The 16,065-nt window shown below is 38.4% G+C and overlaps 1 protein-coding gene across 5 annotated transcripts in view; it reads left to right on the top strand.

The window, feature by feature from the left end:
- The window catches only part of LOC144017720 (protocadherin-9-like), a 156,795-nt gene that overhangs the window by 42,180 nt on the left and 98,550 nt on the right, over positions 1 to 16,065 (top strand). For 2 of the 5 annotated variants that reach the window (XM_077519594.1, XM_077519592.1), the window contains exon 3: positions 7,916 to 8,017. The exons of the other annotated variants lie outside the window; for them this stretch is intronic. In XM_077519594.1, coding sequence (XP_077375720.1) covers positions 7,916 to 8,017 — 102 coding nt within the window. The remainder of the gene's footprint in view (positions 1 to 7,915; positions 8,018 to 16,065) is intronic. 5 annotated transcript variants of the gene reach the window in all.

Below are 16,065 nucleotides of genomic sequence, written 5' to 3'. Positions count from 1 at the left end.
TCCCTTTTCGGAAATTCAAAACAATGGAGGACTTAACAGTGAACATTTTTCTAAATTGCTCGTTATCATCATTACATTGATTATAATGATATGAATAGAATATTTAATTACACGGCATTATCTTGAATTAGATATTTTTCTACAGTGAATGGGAGCATGCCTTACCATTTACCTGCTCCTGGTCCAGGATGTACAGTGCAGTGTCTCACCCAAGGCCAGCTGGGATAGGCTCAAGTGCACTGCAACCGTTTGTTTGCGTTTAAGTGGTATAGACCATGGATGGATGGATGGATGGATGGATGGATGGATGGATGGATGGATGGATGGATGGATGGATGATTGACCAGGAGCAATCACACAATTCTATACACTGAATCTGGCATGTGGTGTCCATTCAGTACTTGAGGCTTTCCAGTTGTAATATAGCAAAATGTTTAAAAGTGCTGTGAATACAGTAATTTTCGATGCACTTTACTTGAAAGCCACTGTGGAAATACATGGGCACAGTCAGAAGCTAAAGAAGCCAAGCCAGTGAGCCAAGAAAATGAGTGTGTCCATTATACATCTTCCACTGATGTATATGCCACATATTTCATCCATGTTCAACACTAAAGGGTCTCTGGAAAAGTAAACATCAAGAGAATTGTTCCCAAGGAAAGATTTTAAACAACAGAAAAGGAATAAAGGAAACATGTCACATTTGAGTTCTTTGCAAGACGCGCTTCCGAGCTTAGGCAAGATATCAACTTTAGTATGCCCTGAGAGAAAGTCAGAATTGATATTTTAGGTCACAGTTATGAGTATGTTAGGTTTTATTTAGTAGGTTTTTTTTTTTTTATTTGTTAACAGAACAAATGGTAAATGCAAACTCCTGGCAGAGAATCAAACATTATGAGTTTTTTAAGAATGTATTTCACTGCCAGCCATTTTAGAAAATTTCAAAAAGTTCAATACCCACGTGATATTACATTCAATAATTATATATAAACCAAATCTACCAAATGACAGAATAGACTCCCTACTTTTTGCCTCGTCCCGTTCTTTTATAATTGACAGCTGAAAAATGTAAGTTGCACAAAATACAGCCATTTCTCCCATGGACTCTGAAACTGTTTATTTCGTATAAAATGAGGTATTGATGTCATCTACCGGGGGTTGGGCATCAGTAAAATTGTTTCCAAGTTGGCTCCAGGTGGAGGAGTGGAACCGTCACTTGCCTCCGGTGCCGGTTGGTGTGGGTTCGCTCCTCCGCCTGGGAGACCCATGTGGCTTACATGAAGTGAGCTTGTGTATGAGTGTGTGTGTGTGAGTGAGTGATTTAATAAAATAAAATTTAAAAAAAGTTGTTTCCAAGTTTGACATTTACAGTGGAGCATAATCAAATTCTCCCCCATCTATCCCCGCTCTAAAAAATATATATAATTGACAAGTATACTTGTCAAAGGCAGTGAATGAATGAGTATACAGTTTTTTGTTGTGTTTTTTGTCACCTGTTTGAATATGCATTTCGTATGAATTCCGTATTCTGACAACATAAGAAAACAATTCGGGAAAATGACCAGTCCAGTCATGTAGTCTCTCTCTCTCTCTCTCTCTCTCTCTCTCTCTCTCTCTCTGTATTATCCACAGTGTAACACCTGATAGACTAGTTTATTCAACACGTTCGTGTGGATATTCCAAAATATTTTGAGTAGAATGGCCATTGAAATATGCTTATGCCGTTTTGCAGATTGTGTGGCCCAGGGCTGGAATTTATGGATAAAGGGCAGCTCACATTAAGAAAAAGGATTTTATGGCACATAACAGAAGGCGAGCTAGAAACCTGCAGCTTTTAAAATTCATTGCTGCAGCAGTTGGGGGGAACAAGTGAAAGGTTGATGGCAAACTCCCATCCAACATTCTAACTAACAGCTCCCTTTTAAGTCCTTCTGAGCTTCATTAATCCCTAAACGCCTCAAAAACCTAGATCTGGGATTTATTTGACTTTTTATTTTTCTTGATACCTTTAGGGCATCAGCTATGCATCTGAAGTGAAAAGAATCAATACTGCACTATAACGTAACCTCTGTTTTACATCCAACTTTACTTTTCCTGACCAACAGCTCTGGGTGTTCCTCGTGTGTGGGTTTGAAAACGCATTAAGCTTCTCAAGTGGTAGATACTTAAACTTCCAGAATCAATAAGATAGACATATATAATGCATTACAACACATCATTACATACAATAATGTAGTTGTTACCATGGTCACTAGCTGTCATTAGTAACACTATCCAACCTCCCCAAAGCCTACTTGGGACATTTAGAAGTAATTTATTCTGAACACATTTGAAGTACAGCAGACTCTTTGAAGCAAACATCTTCCAGTTTAAGTGATCATTGCGTTCTGGAGCACCTCCCTTCTTCCTTTGTAACCTCAAATCCTTCAAATCCTTCAGGTTTAACGTTGGCTGAGTGATTTTGCTATTAATCGCATCCTGCAGACAGTCTATCTGGACCATTGGCCCCACTCCACTTGACTTCATCTCATTTAGTGGCATTATAGCTTGGCTGGTGCAGATAACATCGTATGCCTTTATTAACTGTGGATTACCTGATGTGGCCCCACTGTTGACTCATTTCAATCTGCGCTAATATTAATTCTTATCACTTTATGATTTATCGCTGGCTTGTCTTGGCCCTTTTGGTAGATTGGTCTTTTTTAAATGCTGATTTACACATTTATGAGGACAAAAGTCAGTGTATTGCATAAAAAACTGGCAGATGGATCTTTGTTACAATAATATATTTTAATGCAGTACATCTGACATTGAAAGCAACGGCTAAACATCTAATAATTTATTTCACGTATCGTCGACCAATTTCTTCAACCTGTTTTCTCAACCACAACAAAATATCTTCTCTGTACTCGGTAGCTAGAAGTGTTATACCACAATTATTTGACATTGAGGTGAAGGTTAGTGCTAAATTAATCTTATCTCAGTTCATAAAGCAACATTGTTATCAAATAACCCAAGCAAATCACAAACACTTTGGGACTACATCAGCAACACGGATTTCTCTTTGGAATATTGCGACACATTGCCATCTTATCAGCGATAACTGTATATACGTTATAATTGGTTGATCATCTTTTAAGTCAGTGAATCCCAAACACCTGTTTACACAGAAAACAAAAACTCCCACTACCAGAGGTGGCAAATTCAGGTCAGGAAAGTCAAAACTCTGCCACAGTTTTTTAGACACAGGTGCTTCTACTCAACCTGCAGGTGAACAAGCGCGTTTACCTGTCAGTTGAGTAGAAGCACCTGTGTTGTTTGTGACCAAGTATCTCAAACACATCTCATAACGGAATACATAAAGGGATTTATTTTTTATTTTTTTTTGTCTGCTTTATTCATATTCCACAAATGCCATATTAATCAGAATACCATGTTTTGACGGGTCGTGGACACATAGATATATTAAATAACATTTTTGTCTTGACTTTGCCTTTAAACACAAGCTAAATATGACTTGCTTATCTGTATGGTAAAAGGTTGAAGCCCATTAGGTTTAAAACTGGAGCTGCTCATACACTAGCAGGTGTTCCATTTCCCAGCTGTGCAACGTATTGAACTTTCACTCATGTTTCTATACTGTACAAAAGTTGGCACAGAATAGTCATTTACCATTCACTTTACATTTGCACTTTGTCCCACCGGGCGGCTGCTTAATACAAACGTTCTCTCATTTTTTCCCCCTGCACAGCAACAACTGACACTCTTTTGGCAATAGACTCAGATAAAGAGGTAATTTTGACAATTATATCCTGTAAATCAGTCTTTTCATTGTAACCCTTCTATGATGGCCACATCAAAACTATGGATTTTAAATTACTTTAAATAGCACCCTAACTTCTCTGAGCAGTGTTTGAGCTGCTGGGTATAATTGCAAAGTGGAATAAAATGGGTACCACAGTGTTGCAAAGCTTTAATGAGAAATCTCTGGTTGACTCAAAGAACTTGAGCTTCAACAAGCGGCTTTCGAATGAATAAAGAACCTGTAAGGAGACAAAGTGGGAGACTGATCGAAATGTACAAGATGCAGATGCTCACGGTTGTAAAGCTTCTCGAAACAGGTGCCATTAGTTGCAGTAACAGAATAATTGGAGGTTCTGCCTTCCCCAGTTGTTCTGTCTGCCTGCCTTGTAGCTTATATACAGTATGTTTTAATGCACGACTGTGAAATGAAGTGTTGTATTTGAACACAGTGGGTGCAGTGAAAGAGGACAAGTCTGTGGTCTTTGTTTGTTTTTTTTGTTTTGTTTTTTTAAGCTAATTCAAACTGAACCATTTATTTTCAAAACAAGAGTATAAGAGATTTTTTTTAACTAACAGACAAAAAGAGAACATTGACTACAATGTAGGTACTAAAGGTAGGTATTGCACAACTTTTTAATTTTAGAGTTAATTTGAATTTATTGTGCTCATTGGTGTCCATCAAATGAAACCTCACCTCGTGCTGCCATGTATACCTTGTGTTGTACATCACTTAAAACCAGAATTGAGCAAAGGTTATTCCACTTTAGCTGGGCTTGTAGGGACGATGCTTTGCTCAACGGCATCTCAACAGTTTGAGGGATGCTCGTCTGCTTGCTACAAACAACTTGTTGCCATTTTAACATTTTTTTTTTATGTCGATAGTGGGACTGGGGTCATCTGACTCCAAAGTCCAAGTCGTTACAGACTGAGCCGACCAAAATAAAATAATACCTTAAATGAAGTCATTATTTGCTCATATTTTACCACAAAACTTTATAAACTGCTTCATATAATCTAGATACAACCGACAGACACACAAGCAGTTAAATACATAAATAGAATATTCATATAAAGATTAAACAGAGAAAGGAAGGAATGAACAACTTTCACTACATTCAGGTTGATAACTTCTTCTGAATTGTAATGTATACTTTTAGTTCAAGAATGTAGACTAACAGACAACACAAGTCAGTTGATTTCAGACTGATGTCCGGGGGGACTTTCCCTTCCCCACAGAGGACCACTTACCAGGCTCATTTGTATTACCAATGCTTCTGCCTGTAAGTCATCAGGCTGAAAAGGAGGTGAGAGCCATGCCAGCACAGCGTGATTATAGCCTTAATATATTAACCCAGATTGGGCGACATCCAGAGACAAGTCAGATGAGGCTGTATTTGATTTTACTGTGCTGTAAGTGCCACATATTAAAGTTTCTTCGTGTGGAATATGCTCATTGCTCAATTTGAAGTCCTCATGTAGGGATCTTCAAATTCAGCGGGATACGGTTGCAAGGGGTTACTCAGGGCAAAGGTCCATACCTCGCGCCGAATTCGATTTGCATATTTTGTCAAACTCACAGCCAGCCTCCAGTGATATACAGTCCTTCCTGAAATGTGTAATATTTCTTAACTTCTACCACTTTATGCCAACACACTTAGCATTTTGGGTTTTTATTTTGCTGCATTTAATCGTTGATCACGGTTTGTGTTGTTAGGGAGGAGTTAGGTAATGTTTGTAATGTAAAGGTAGAAGGTGCTGAAACAGGCAGGCAGTCTAGCACGAGTGGGCCAAAAATACCTTTTGATAGTCACAGTTAGAATATTGTTTGGTTGCTGAGATTGACTCAAGGTTTTGCATGAAAAACGTCTAATGGACATGTTCCAACATTTATATCTGGGCCAGTTTCATTAGTTTGTTTTAAAAAACAATTGTGTTGGACCACACAAAAAAGGAATGCCTGATTGGCAAGAGTTCAAGGTAATTCTCAGTAATTATAAATTTGCAGGGATGTTTGATACCACTTTTTTAGTATTTTATGAGTACTCACCGATACTGCTACGACTTTTGAAATTTCGTTGAACACAATGACATAGAAAAAAAATAAAAATAAACTTTCTGTCTGATGCAGATGATGTAGGTGATTTGCAGATATCAAACTGCCACAGCGTAGCACCAAATACTGCCAAGGACGAATTTCCTAATGTCAGATTTTTGGACAGCCTCCATGAGTACCTTAAAATAAATAAATAAAATAAAATAACTCGGGTTATTCACCTGCATCCCCAATAGTTACTTTTTAACATCAAGAGTAGCAATAATTTTGTCCACATGCAATTGTTGTTCTTAAGCCAGTACCAGAACAACAGTTGCCTCAAAAGATGTTAGGGGTGATAAAGAAATTGAGAAAACAAAAGAATACATTTGGTCTTTATAGTTACGTCACATGTTTTTCTGGGTTAAAGTTATTTAATTATCAGCGCCTGAGAATAACACCACTAAACAATCAAATCATTCTTTTTAGCTCCTAAATCTTATGAGCAGTCACAAGCTCCTTTCTTTGTACCACATGCACAGACACATGCAAGCACATGCACACAGCTTTTAAAAAAAATAAAAAAAACAAAATAAAAAAAACACTTGTTGGGGGAAGAATCTAGTCTTGTGATGTCAAGGAAGAGTGCATACTGTGATATCTCCAATGTAATTAAACAGAACTAAAGGTCTGCTGTGACTGGGATGGTTTGGCAGCACTTGGCTAATAGTAAAGCTAATTAAAGTGTGTTTTATCCCCCTAATGAAACACATCCCCTCGCCCACAAGTTCAGCAGAATGACTTTAAAGGCCCATGGGGAGATTTGGCAGTATGATACTATTTCTTACCTTTCCATGTTCCCTGTAAAAAACATAATCTACAAGGTTGAGAATGTGATTAGAAGCTCAGTTAATTACTTAGGGTACACTTTTCTGCAGTAGTATTTGTGCTCACATATTAGTTTGTATTGTCTGGATTATTAATTTTCAAGATTCTATATCACTTTGCTGAACTCCTGAAACAACATTTTTCAGTCTATTAAAGTGCAGGAAATCAACTGCAGTCTTGGAAAAATGGTATTTGGACCATAGATAGTTAGTTGCATCCATGTATACATGTATGTATATGTATATTTCAACATAAGGGTCACACTGATGGTATAATAACAAAAAATGTATTTATTACTTCATACAGATAAGTGTTAAATGCGGTTACATTCGCAGTGCATATTATAGAAACAGCTCTTTATACAAGTGACAGCAGCCAGACAGACAAATTGGCATGCTGCCATTTAATAGTTGAACATCAATAAACAATCCCTACAATAAAGCAGCTAGCTGATAATGCAATGGCTGCCAAACTTTACATGTTGTAGATAACTGAAAATGTGTGCAGGTATATTGACTCTTTTGATGGAGGCAGAAAATTGTGTGAGTAACTAAGTTTAACAAACAAAATTGCCTGTGTTGATGATGAATCCAAGTTCAACGCTACCACCTGGATAACTGCTATACAATTCCGTCTTTGAGCTGTTGATGTTGTTCATCTGGAAGTCAGCTAAAGACAGTGATTTATGCCTGAGGTTTCATACAGAGTAGCCTCATTACACACAGCCATTTTGAGAATCAGCAGATAATTACAGTATACATCATAGACCTCATGGGGCCCACAGGATTCAGTCCACTCCACCGACTTAGAGTATTATCTAGGGCACATGGCCCAAGAAATGCGACAAAAAAAATGGATGCTGTAATTGTTTGTGACAACATTTGCTCATAATTTAACTGGAGTTCTTTTAGAACATTCATTAAACAATTGTGAATTTGCATTTCTAATTGCTCTGCCATGACAAGTTGCTACTTTATCTTGATTCAGTTCAGGTTGTAAAAAGAGTTCTGCTCCTTTGAGAACTGTATAATAGTTTTAAATTAAATGATTATTTCTATGTTTTTAAGTATTTTGTGTTATGAGTGTGTTTATATTCTACCCCAGTGGAACATAATAGTTGTTGGATATATTTAAAAAAAGAAAATACCATCCATACTATTATTCTCTAACTTATTTTTTTAATCTTCATTAAAGGGAACATTAACACGCGCCCGAACTGAACTGAACCCTGAATATCTGGACCTACGTCCCCGAGCTGAGCTCAACCCTGAATATTGGACCCCTTGCACACCCTTAGTGAGTACAAATTGTCCCATTTGTCATTAATCACCATGCATTCATGCATCTCATTAAATTTGAAATATCAAAGAGAATATTGCTTGTTAAGAAGTGACTTGTTTCAAATTCAGTAAAATGCTCACCGCTCATTCAAAACATTCAAGCATGCTTAGTCTTGATCATAAACTGTGCGTTTGCTAATTCTTTCCCATACCAAGTATTCTTCACTCATTAGAAATTCTCTTAGATTGTAGGTACAACATCATTAGGTTCATTGCTTAACGTGATGAAAATGTGCCTGCTATTTTTACTTGAGTAATAAGTATTAGTCTCATTAACTCCATACTTGGAAAACACAGCGTGTGATAGTCATCTGGGGGTTGGAGAAGATTGCTTGTGTTGTTGCACATACACACAGGAGAATCTTGGATGTCAGTTTCTCTTAATTTTCCATCATCAATACAGCACATAAACCACGGGAACGTTCCTTGCTAGCAAAGCCTCTTACCATATTCTCTTCACATTATGAACTCTATCATGTTAATTTGCCTCTGTGATCCTCTTTTCAGCTTTTATTTTGTTGATATATATCTACACAGTAGACACACCTGACCATTGATTGCCCGCTGTGATTATGATCCAGAGAAACTATTATAATATTCTGCAAACACACCCACAGATAGCATGTGTGCATATATAGAAGGTCCGCAAGGCCAATAGAGAAGCTATGTCTACAGTGTCCATATTAACCAGTATTTTGTCTACTTTTGATGCGTACACTGCATAAACCACTATCAACCTTTGTGAAAATAAATAATTCAGAGGGAATTAATCAATGTTATATTTACAGTATTACTTTAAAGAGAAACCTGTTTCCTGTCAAGGTTTTGCTCAAGGTTTCGGTAAAGTGTTGTCAAGAAAATCTTTAAACAAAAAATCATAAACCTATATTAAAGTTCAGTGTGCATAGGGCTGTGCACAATTCAGTGGTAATTCGAACTCAGAGGAGTGGCTTGGGAGCGGAATTGTGATAAGTGAATCAGAATTATCGGGTTTGAATCAAAATTATTTCTTAGAATATTGTTGCAGTTGTGGAGCTCAGTATACGTGATGCATAGTTGACATACCTATGTGGGGAGTGCACATGTACGGCTACTACTGCTACTTTGAAGCGAGACAGCAGCCAATATTTTCAGAGTTTGGCGTGGCCATAAGTATGAGGAAAAGGTGCACATAAATTTTGGTGTCAATTGGTTGTAGGCGACATTGAGCTTTTTTACATTCAGCATTTTAGACTACGCACAGGTTCTACATTTGTCTGGTATGAGGGATCCCGGATGAAGTAAGCCATTTTGAACTAAAACTTACAAAAATAGAATAATAATACAAATGCACATTTAGTCATAAATAAATTAAGAAATCACATCATTAGATGTTGTGTCAAAACAGGGTGGTTACATATATTTTAAACACCAAATGTGGTGCTTTGTTTTCCAGAGCATTATCTTGCCACATCCTTACTGTATATTCTCATTAGTTGTACACACATTAAACTTTTATCACCTGTGCTCTTGTGGGTGGAATATCAACATGTGGGTATGGCTCACAAGGCAGCAGTACACATCCACTATAAACATTGAGAATGGAAGTCTCACCTCCCCAAACTCCCAATAGGTTGGATACAAGCCCTCAGGTACAGTCTTGTGCTGCACTGATTAGACCGTAGTGGCTCCAGTCAGCACAAGAGGTCAAACGACTGCACATCTATAGAATTCACCAGCAATATTCCCGGTCTGCTATGATATTTTATCCTTCTGCGGTTGTGACCACAAGACGTGTTTTTGATTTAAGACTTCCGGCCATCATTCCCCCATAGCAAAACCCTCCTAATTGCATATATATATATATATATTTATATATATATATATATATATATATATATATTGTGTGAAATGCAATTTCCAGTATACATCAATCCATCCATCCATCCATCCATCCATCCTTCCATCCATCCATCCATCCATCCATCCATTTTTTAACCAGTTACTCCTCATAAGGGTTGGAGCCTATCCCAGCCGGCTTCGGGCAGTAGGCAGGGTACATCCTGAACTGGTTTCCAGCCAATTGCAGGGCACAGAGAGATGAACAAACCACTCACACTCATAAGCACACCTAGGGACAACTCAGAGCGCCCAATTCACCTGCCAAGCATGTCTTTGGAATGTGGGAGGAGACTGGAGACCCCGGAGAAGACCCACACAGGTACTGGGAGAACATGCAAATTCCACCCAGGCAGGCCAAAGCCTTGACTCGATCTTGCATCCTCAGCACTGGAGGCGAATGTGCTAACCAGTCATCCACCGTGCCGCCCGGCCCCGCAAATTTAAAGGATAATTGATTGCTTTGAATTCATTTGGACAGAATATTTACTGATCAAGGCTACTTTTGTCACTATCACATGGAGGTCTCAGAGAAAGTGGGCGTGGGTTTCGTCCGCAGTGGCGATGCGGGGGGGTGTCCGCACCTTATGATGTCAAAGAGTGCCAACAGCTCAATTTCTCTGGTTGGGAGTGGCTGGTGCTTGGAGAGCAGAATGATCTAGAATTTCTCATAGAGGGGTGAATGGAGGAAAACACCACTCACGTCATGTTTTTGGTGAGGAATTAGCATTTTAACACGGCTAAAAGCTCCAAAAAGTTGATTTTTCATGTTGCTGTTCCTTTAATGACTTCAAAGTTGTACATCGACTGTTTGGTCCCTGTACAGCCAGTGGTCCGCATTGCTGGCAGTACATTTTGTAAGTCGGATTCGTTTTCAGATCCCGATTTAATCTCACCAAGGCAGACCTTTGTCACCAATTCTGCTTATACCCTTTTAGGACAGAATTCCAAGGTACAGCCAAAGCCTCAGTATTATGTCTGTTCTTCTTATGGATTACGAGGTTCTGTTGGATTCATCGAACCGTAATCTTCACCTCTCGCTGGTGCAATTCGTAGCTGAGTGTGAAGAGGTTGGGGTGAGAATAAGCATGTCCAAATCAGAGGCCATAATACTCAGTGAGTAAATGGTTGGAATGCCCTCTCACGGTCAAGAATATGATCCTGCCCCAAGTGGAGAAGTTCAAGTATCTTGGGTTCTTGTTCACAAGTGAGACAAAAGGTGGATTGATGCAGCATCTGGAAAGATGCAGACTCTACAGTTTGTCGTGGTAACAAAAGTTGTGAGTGGAAAGCCAAAGCTCTTAATTTACCGATCAATCTACGTTCCCACCTTCACCTGTGCTCATGCATGAGATGTGGTTTGTGATCGAACAAGAACACGGATATAAGTGGCTGAAATACTGCTATATGGGAGAACAGGGCTATCAGGGTGGCACATACTCTGATACAGTACTTTCTACTTTAAATTTATGTGTCCCAAAAGATTAATAAATCAATACTTGTCTGGCGTGTTCCTCAAATTTCTTGTCTGGTATCATTGTGGAGTGGTGCCATTTTCTTTCTGGACCACAATGGATGGAGGTATACACACTCTCCCTGCTTTCTTCCTGCCCAAAGGAAATGATGACTCTCATTATCGCCTCCAAGCAAGATGGCCACAGTGCCCCTACACAGCTGCACCATTAAGTTACCCAACATCTTTATTGTATTGGGGTTCGATAAGTTCCTTTTTTTTTTTTTCATTGTTCAGTGCATCAGGGAGCTGATGCATGAGGGATGGGTCAGCATTAACAGACATTGTAAAAAAAACAAAAACACAGCTGATGAAAATGATTCAATTTAGAAAACTGTTGAGCACCCATATGAACCTTATCAGGGTTCATGTGATCAAGTTACAGTGGATTTAACAAATTGCATTCTCAACAAAACAGAAAACTACATTTAAAAAAATTGCCTTGTCTAATAACTTCAACTCAATTTATAGAGCACAACACAGTTGAAACAAAGTGCTGCACAAAATCTTAAACGATAATAATAACTGTGTTACAACATTGTTATAATGGTATTACCTTATTATTATTATTATTGTGATAAGTTATTAAATCCTTATCTTTAAAAACATAAAACCAGTCTAAGACATCAAGACACACCTGCAGCAATTCCACTGTTTCTTGAAACTAAACTGTCACAGTCCTTATGTTGGCTGCCTGCTGTTCCAATAGAGGCCTGTTGGTGGTCTCAAGGTTTCAAGTTGTGGTCAGATTCCCCAGAGCAAAGAGAAAAGAAAGAGCCGTATGCTCCCTTCACATTGGCATTTGGCATACCCTGTAGGAGGTCTATTCCCTCGTGTCACAGTCTACATGTGTGAAGTTGTTAGTAGATGAGAGAGAATGAACATGAATGAAGTATCCACTAACCAGTATGAGGGCACCGGAATGCTGTCATTGTAATCTCAAAATCACAGCATGCATAACGTTACTCATGTCGGCTGCGGCTGATGATAGTTTAAACAAAAAAGTCCACTTTTCTAACAGCCGTTAGTTGGTGCTTTGGTGAGTAAGCTGACTTTCCTCATCATGATCAATGGAAAGGTTCAACTATCCTGTGCCATTCAGTCCTCTCCACTACTTGACTTCACTTTAGCGGTGCCTCTCTATTTCTCCTCTAGGATGTATTTGTCCATGTTAGAGGAGAAAAAGCCTGTATGCCTTGCAGTTGTAGGTGAAGCATCTTAAAAAAAAAATGGGAGAGTTTGATGGTGTCGATATTATCTGACAATACATCTTAGAAAAAAAAAATGACATAGTAAAATACAACAAAAGGGTAAAGGAACAAAATTGAGTCAAGATTCTTACCACATTGCTGAGTAAATATTACCGATAGCAAAGAACATAGATAATGTCGTGACAATTCGAAATCCACAGGCCAAAGTTCATTCTATGTTCAGATTATTAATTAAAACAAATTGTATGCTACCAAGTCCCTTTGATTGGGTTGAAATAGTTGCTGATAAAGTTTAAGTTGGTGTTGGGTTGTATAAAGTGTAACCATAATTAACGTATCCTGTTTTTGTTCTTTAAAATATATTCATCATCGTTCACAGTACATGCAGATGGATAAATAAGTCATTGAAATTAGTTTGGTGCCCCAATTCAGACAGTAATAGCATCCAGGCACTACATCGAAGCCACAATATAGTTGCTATTTCTGTGTAGTCTGAACAAAACATTTCCCTTTCTTGTTTTAATCAAAAAACATCATCATGTTCCCAACTCTAAATTGTTCTTTGCAAAACAATATACCTTCCTTCACCATGTGATTTTTCTTCTATGCATCATACGGACTTTTTTTTTTTTTTGATAACCAGCAGCCGTTGTGCAGATATTGTATTTGCTGCCACAAATTGTGCTTTGTTCACACTGCCAACCAAGATTTTCTATAAACCGCCAGCATGCAGCAATGATCCTGGAGCTTCAGTAAATACACGCACAGACCAATTTGCTCATTATGTGTTCGACTGGCACCACAACTTTCAATCATTTCATTCACCATTTCTGTGACTTTGTCAAAGATTCTAAGACTGCAGCAAATTGTTAACCTGGCAATAGCCAGATGGATATTGTGATTCACTCAAGGGAGTTCTCCACAGTATCAATCTGGGACTGTGCCATGGTGATTTGCTCGGGAAAGGCGGGACATTCTGTACAATACTTTGAACTGGATGATGCGGCATTGTGCACATTTCTTTTGACCAGTCACGGCCACGAATGAAAATGTCATGACATTCAAAAAGGAAACAGTGAGTAATTCTTGTGTACAAACTGATGTATCCAGTAATTTTATAATTTAATGTCAATCTGTGAATGTTCATGCAAAACCAAATGAACAAAAGTATCAGGACACAAAGCAAACTATTTTGACTCTTATTTAAGTGGCTTTAAATAGTTAAGAAAAGCTTACAAAAAATGCTTACAATCCAAAAAGCTTACAATCCAAAAGCCAATGTAATTGGTGCAAACTGGGTTCAGCTGCAGTGGATTTGTATGACACACTACTTTCTCTTCTTAATGTTTGACTTTCGCTGAAGGTCAGTTTGGCCATTAGCTAGATCAGCCTATTACTGCATGCCCCGTCTCTCTACTACAATTCTTCTCACTTCTCCCACCCATGACCTAAACAAGGAGGTTATGGGTCTAAATTTCATCTTCAAAGGTAAGATGCCAACTTGGTAACTAATTGCTGATCACATTAACTTCACCGGTCAGAGACATCTGTCAAAATAACATGCACCCATTTGTCCTCTACCCCCTCATGTGTCTTTCTTCTTTTTATCCTCAACTTGATCCTCCCGTCCTCGTTTTATTAACAACAGGGCTGGTGGCACGTGATAACTGGTCACTCCTCCAGGCGTTGAAAAGCAAGGACACTCTATTATCCTTGCTAGATGGATGAGGTGAAATATTGCCTGCAAGTGGCGGCGCTCTCTGCAAGAACTCCTACAGACTTAAAACCCCTTTGTCTCTGACAAGGAGAAAAATTAGTGACAGTGCCAGGTTTCTGGATAGGGGGGTGCTTCTTTGAATACAAAATGGGGAGGAAAAGTATGTCAGGAAATCCAGAAAATGCACATTATTGTTTGGTTTGAGCATAAGGCGTTCATGAAAAACTGCTGCATTGCTCTTGATACCTACTGTTTTAAATCCCTAATTCCCTTTTCTCCATACACTTCTCAAGTGATACATATGTGTGAAAAAAGAAGAAGACAAAGAATGTTAGTCTCTGGAGTATACACTATTGCTTCTTAAAAAATAGCAGTGTTTAATGTGTTGGTTTACGTATACACCTCTTATCGCTCTTTTGCCATTTCTCTTTTATGGAAAACAACACACTTCCAAATGTGTCAGCTTGCTTGATGTATATATGAGTGCTTTGTATTGGAGATATCCAGATATCCAGAAATATCACACCAGACTGGACTAGCTATACTTGGTTAACCTCAGAGAAATCTTATCTTATAGTCTCATGATCCATATGAAAGTTGAGGTAAAGAATACCTTTAAGCCTGAAGTACGTGATGTATTGTATCGGCCCACCTTGATGGATTTGAGTATAAATGAAAACCAGGGTTAGAGTTGGCATGCCTCTAGGACAGTTCTTAACCTGACTTCGATCGAAACCCTGGAGTTTGGCGAGTCAGTCTCAGGGGTTCAGCGGAGGTCAAGACACACACCTGACTTACAGAATGATTTGTGAGGATATGCTCCAACTGGTCATCATTGGCTGCAGGGAATTTGATGCGCTCAGCAGTTGTCTTGTGACAGTTGTGATGGTGTCATTTCTTTCTTATTATGTCATTTCGTGTCATTTCTTTATTATTGTAATCACTTCATACTAACGAAAGTGGTTGGACAAATATGGTAATTATGAATTCATATGCATAATGTATGGTGTTCCACAGGGATCAATTCTGGGCCCTCTGCTGTTTTCATTGTATCTGCTGCCCCTGGGTACCAGCTTAAGAAAAGAAAACAGTGGTGGATGTTTTAAAGCTTTATACAGTGTTCCCTCGTTTTCCGCTGGGGTTAGGTTCCAAAAAATACCCGAAATAAATGAAATCCGCGAAGTAGTTAGCTTTATGTTTTACAACTCTTATAAATGTTTTAAGGCTCTAAAATCCGCGACCGCACAATTTAGACACTTTTCTCATTGAGGCATTTACATGTTCTCACATTTCTCTCTTGTCCAAACATTGACAATATTCAAACCTTCATAAATTTTATAAAATGGGTATATTACTGTAAAAAAATATGCAAAATTGCACTTAAAAAAAAATCCGCGATACAGCGAGACCGGGAAAAGTGAATCGCGTTATAGCGAGGGAAGACAAATATTTTATATATTGAGTGATGGGAGTCAGTGTCTAACTGCATAATTTCTTATGCCAAGTTGAGCAATTCTAGTCCAGCACAACTAGATATCTAAAAGAACACATTTTTAAGCTGCATGGCTATGAGAATTCAAGAGATACTTTCTTAATTCAAGGTGAAGAGAGCCAGATTATATGAAAAGGCTATTCTCCCTGTTCATTCTATCCATCCACCCATCCATTTTTTTGACCGCTTATTC

Source organism: Festucalex cinctus, chromosome 4 (genome assembly GCF_051991245.1).
Source record: "Festucalex cinctus isolate MCC-2025b chromosome 4, RoL_Fcin_1.0, whole genome shotgun sequence".
Classification (NCBI taxonomy): domain Eukaryota; kingdom Metazoa; phylum Chordata; class Actinopteri; order Syngnathiformes; family Syngnathidae; genus Festucalex; species Festucalex cinctus.
Note: the sequence above shows the minus strand (reverse complement) of the source record. Positions and strands in the feature narration are given on the sequence as shown.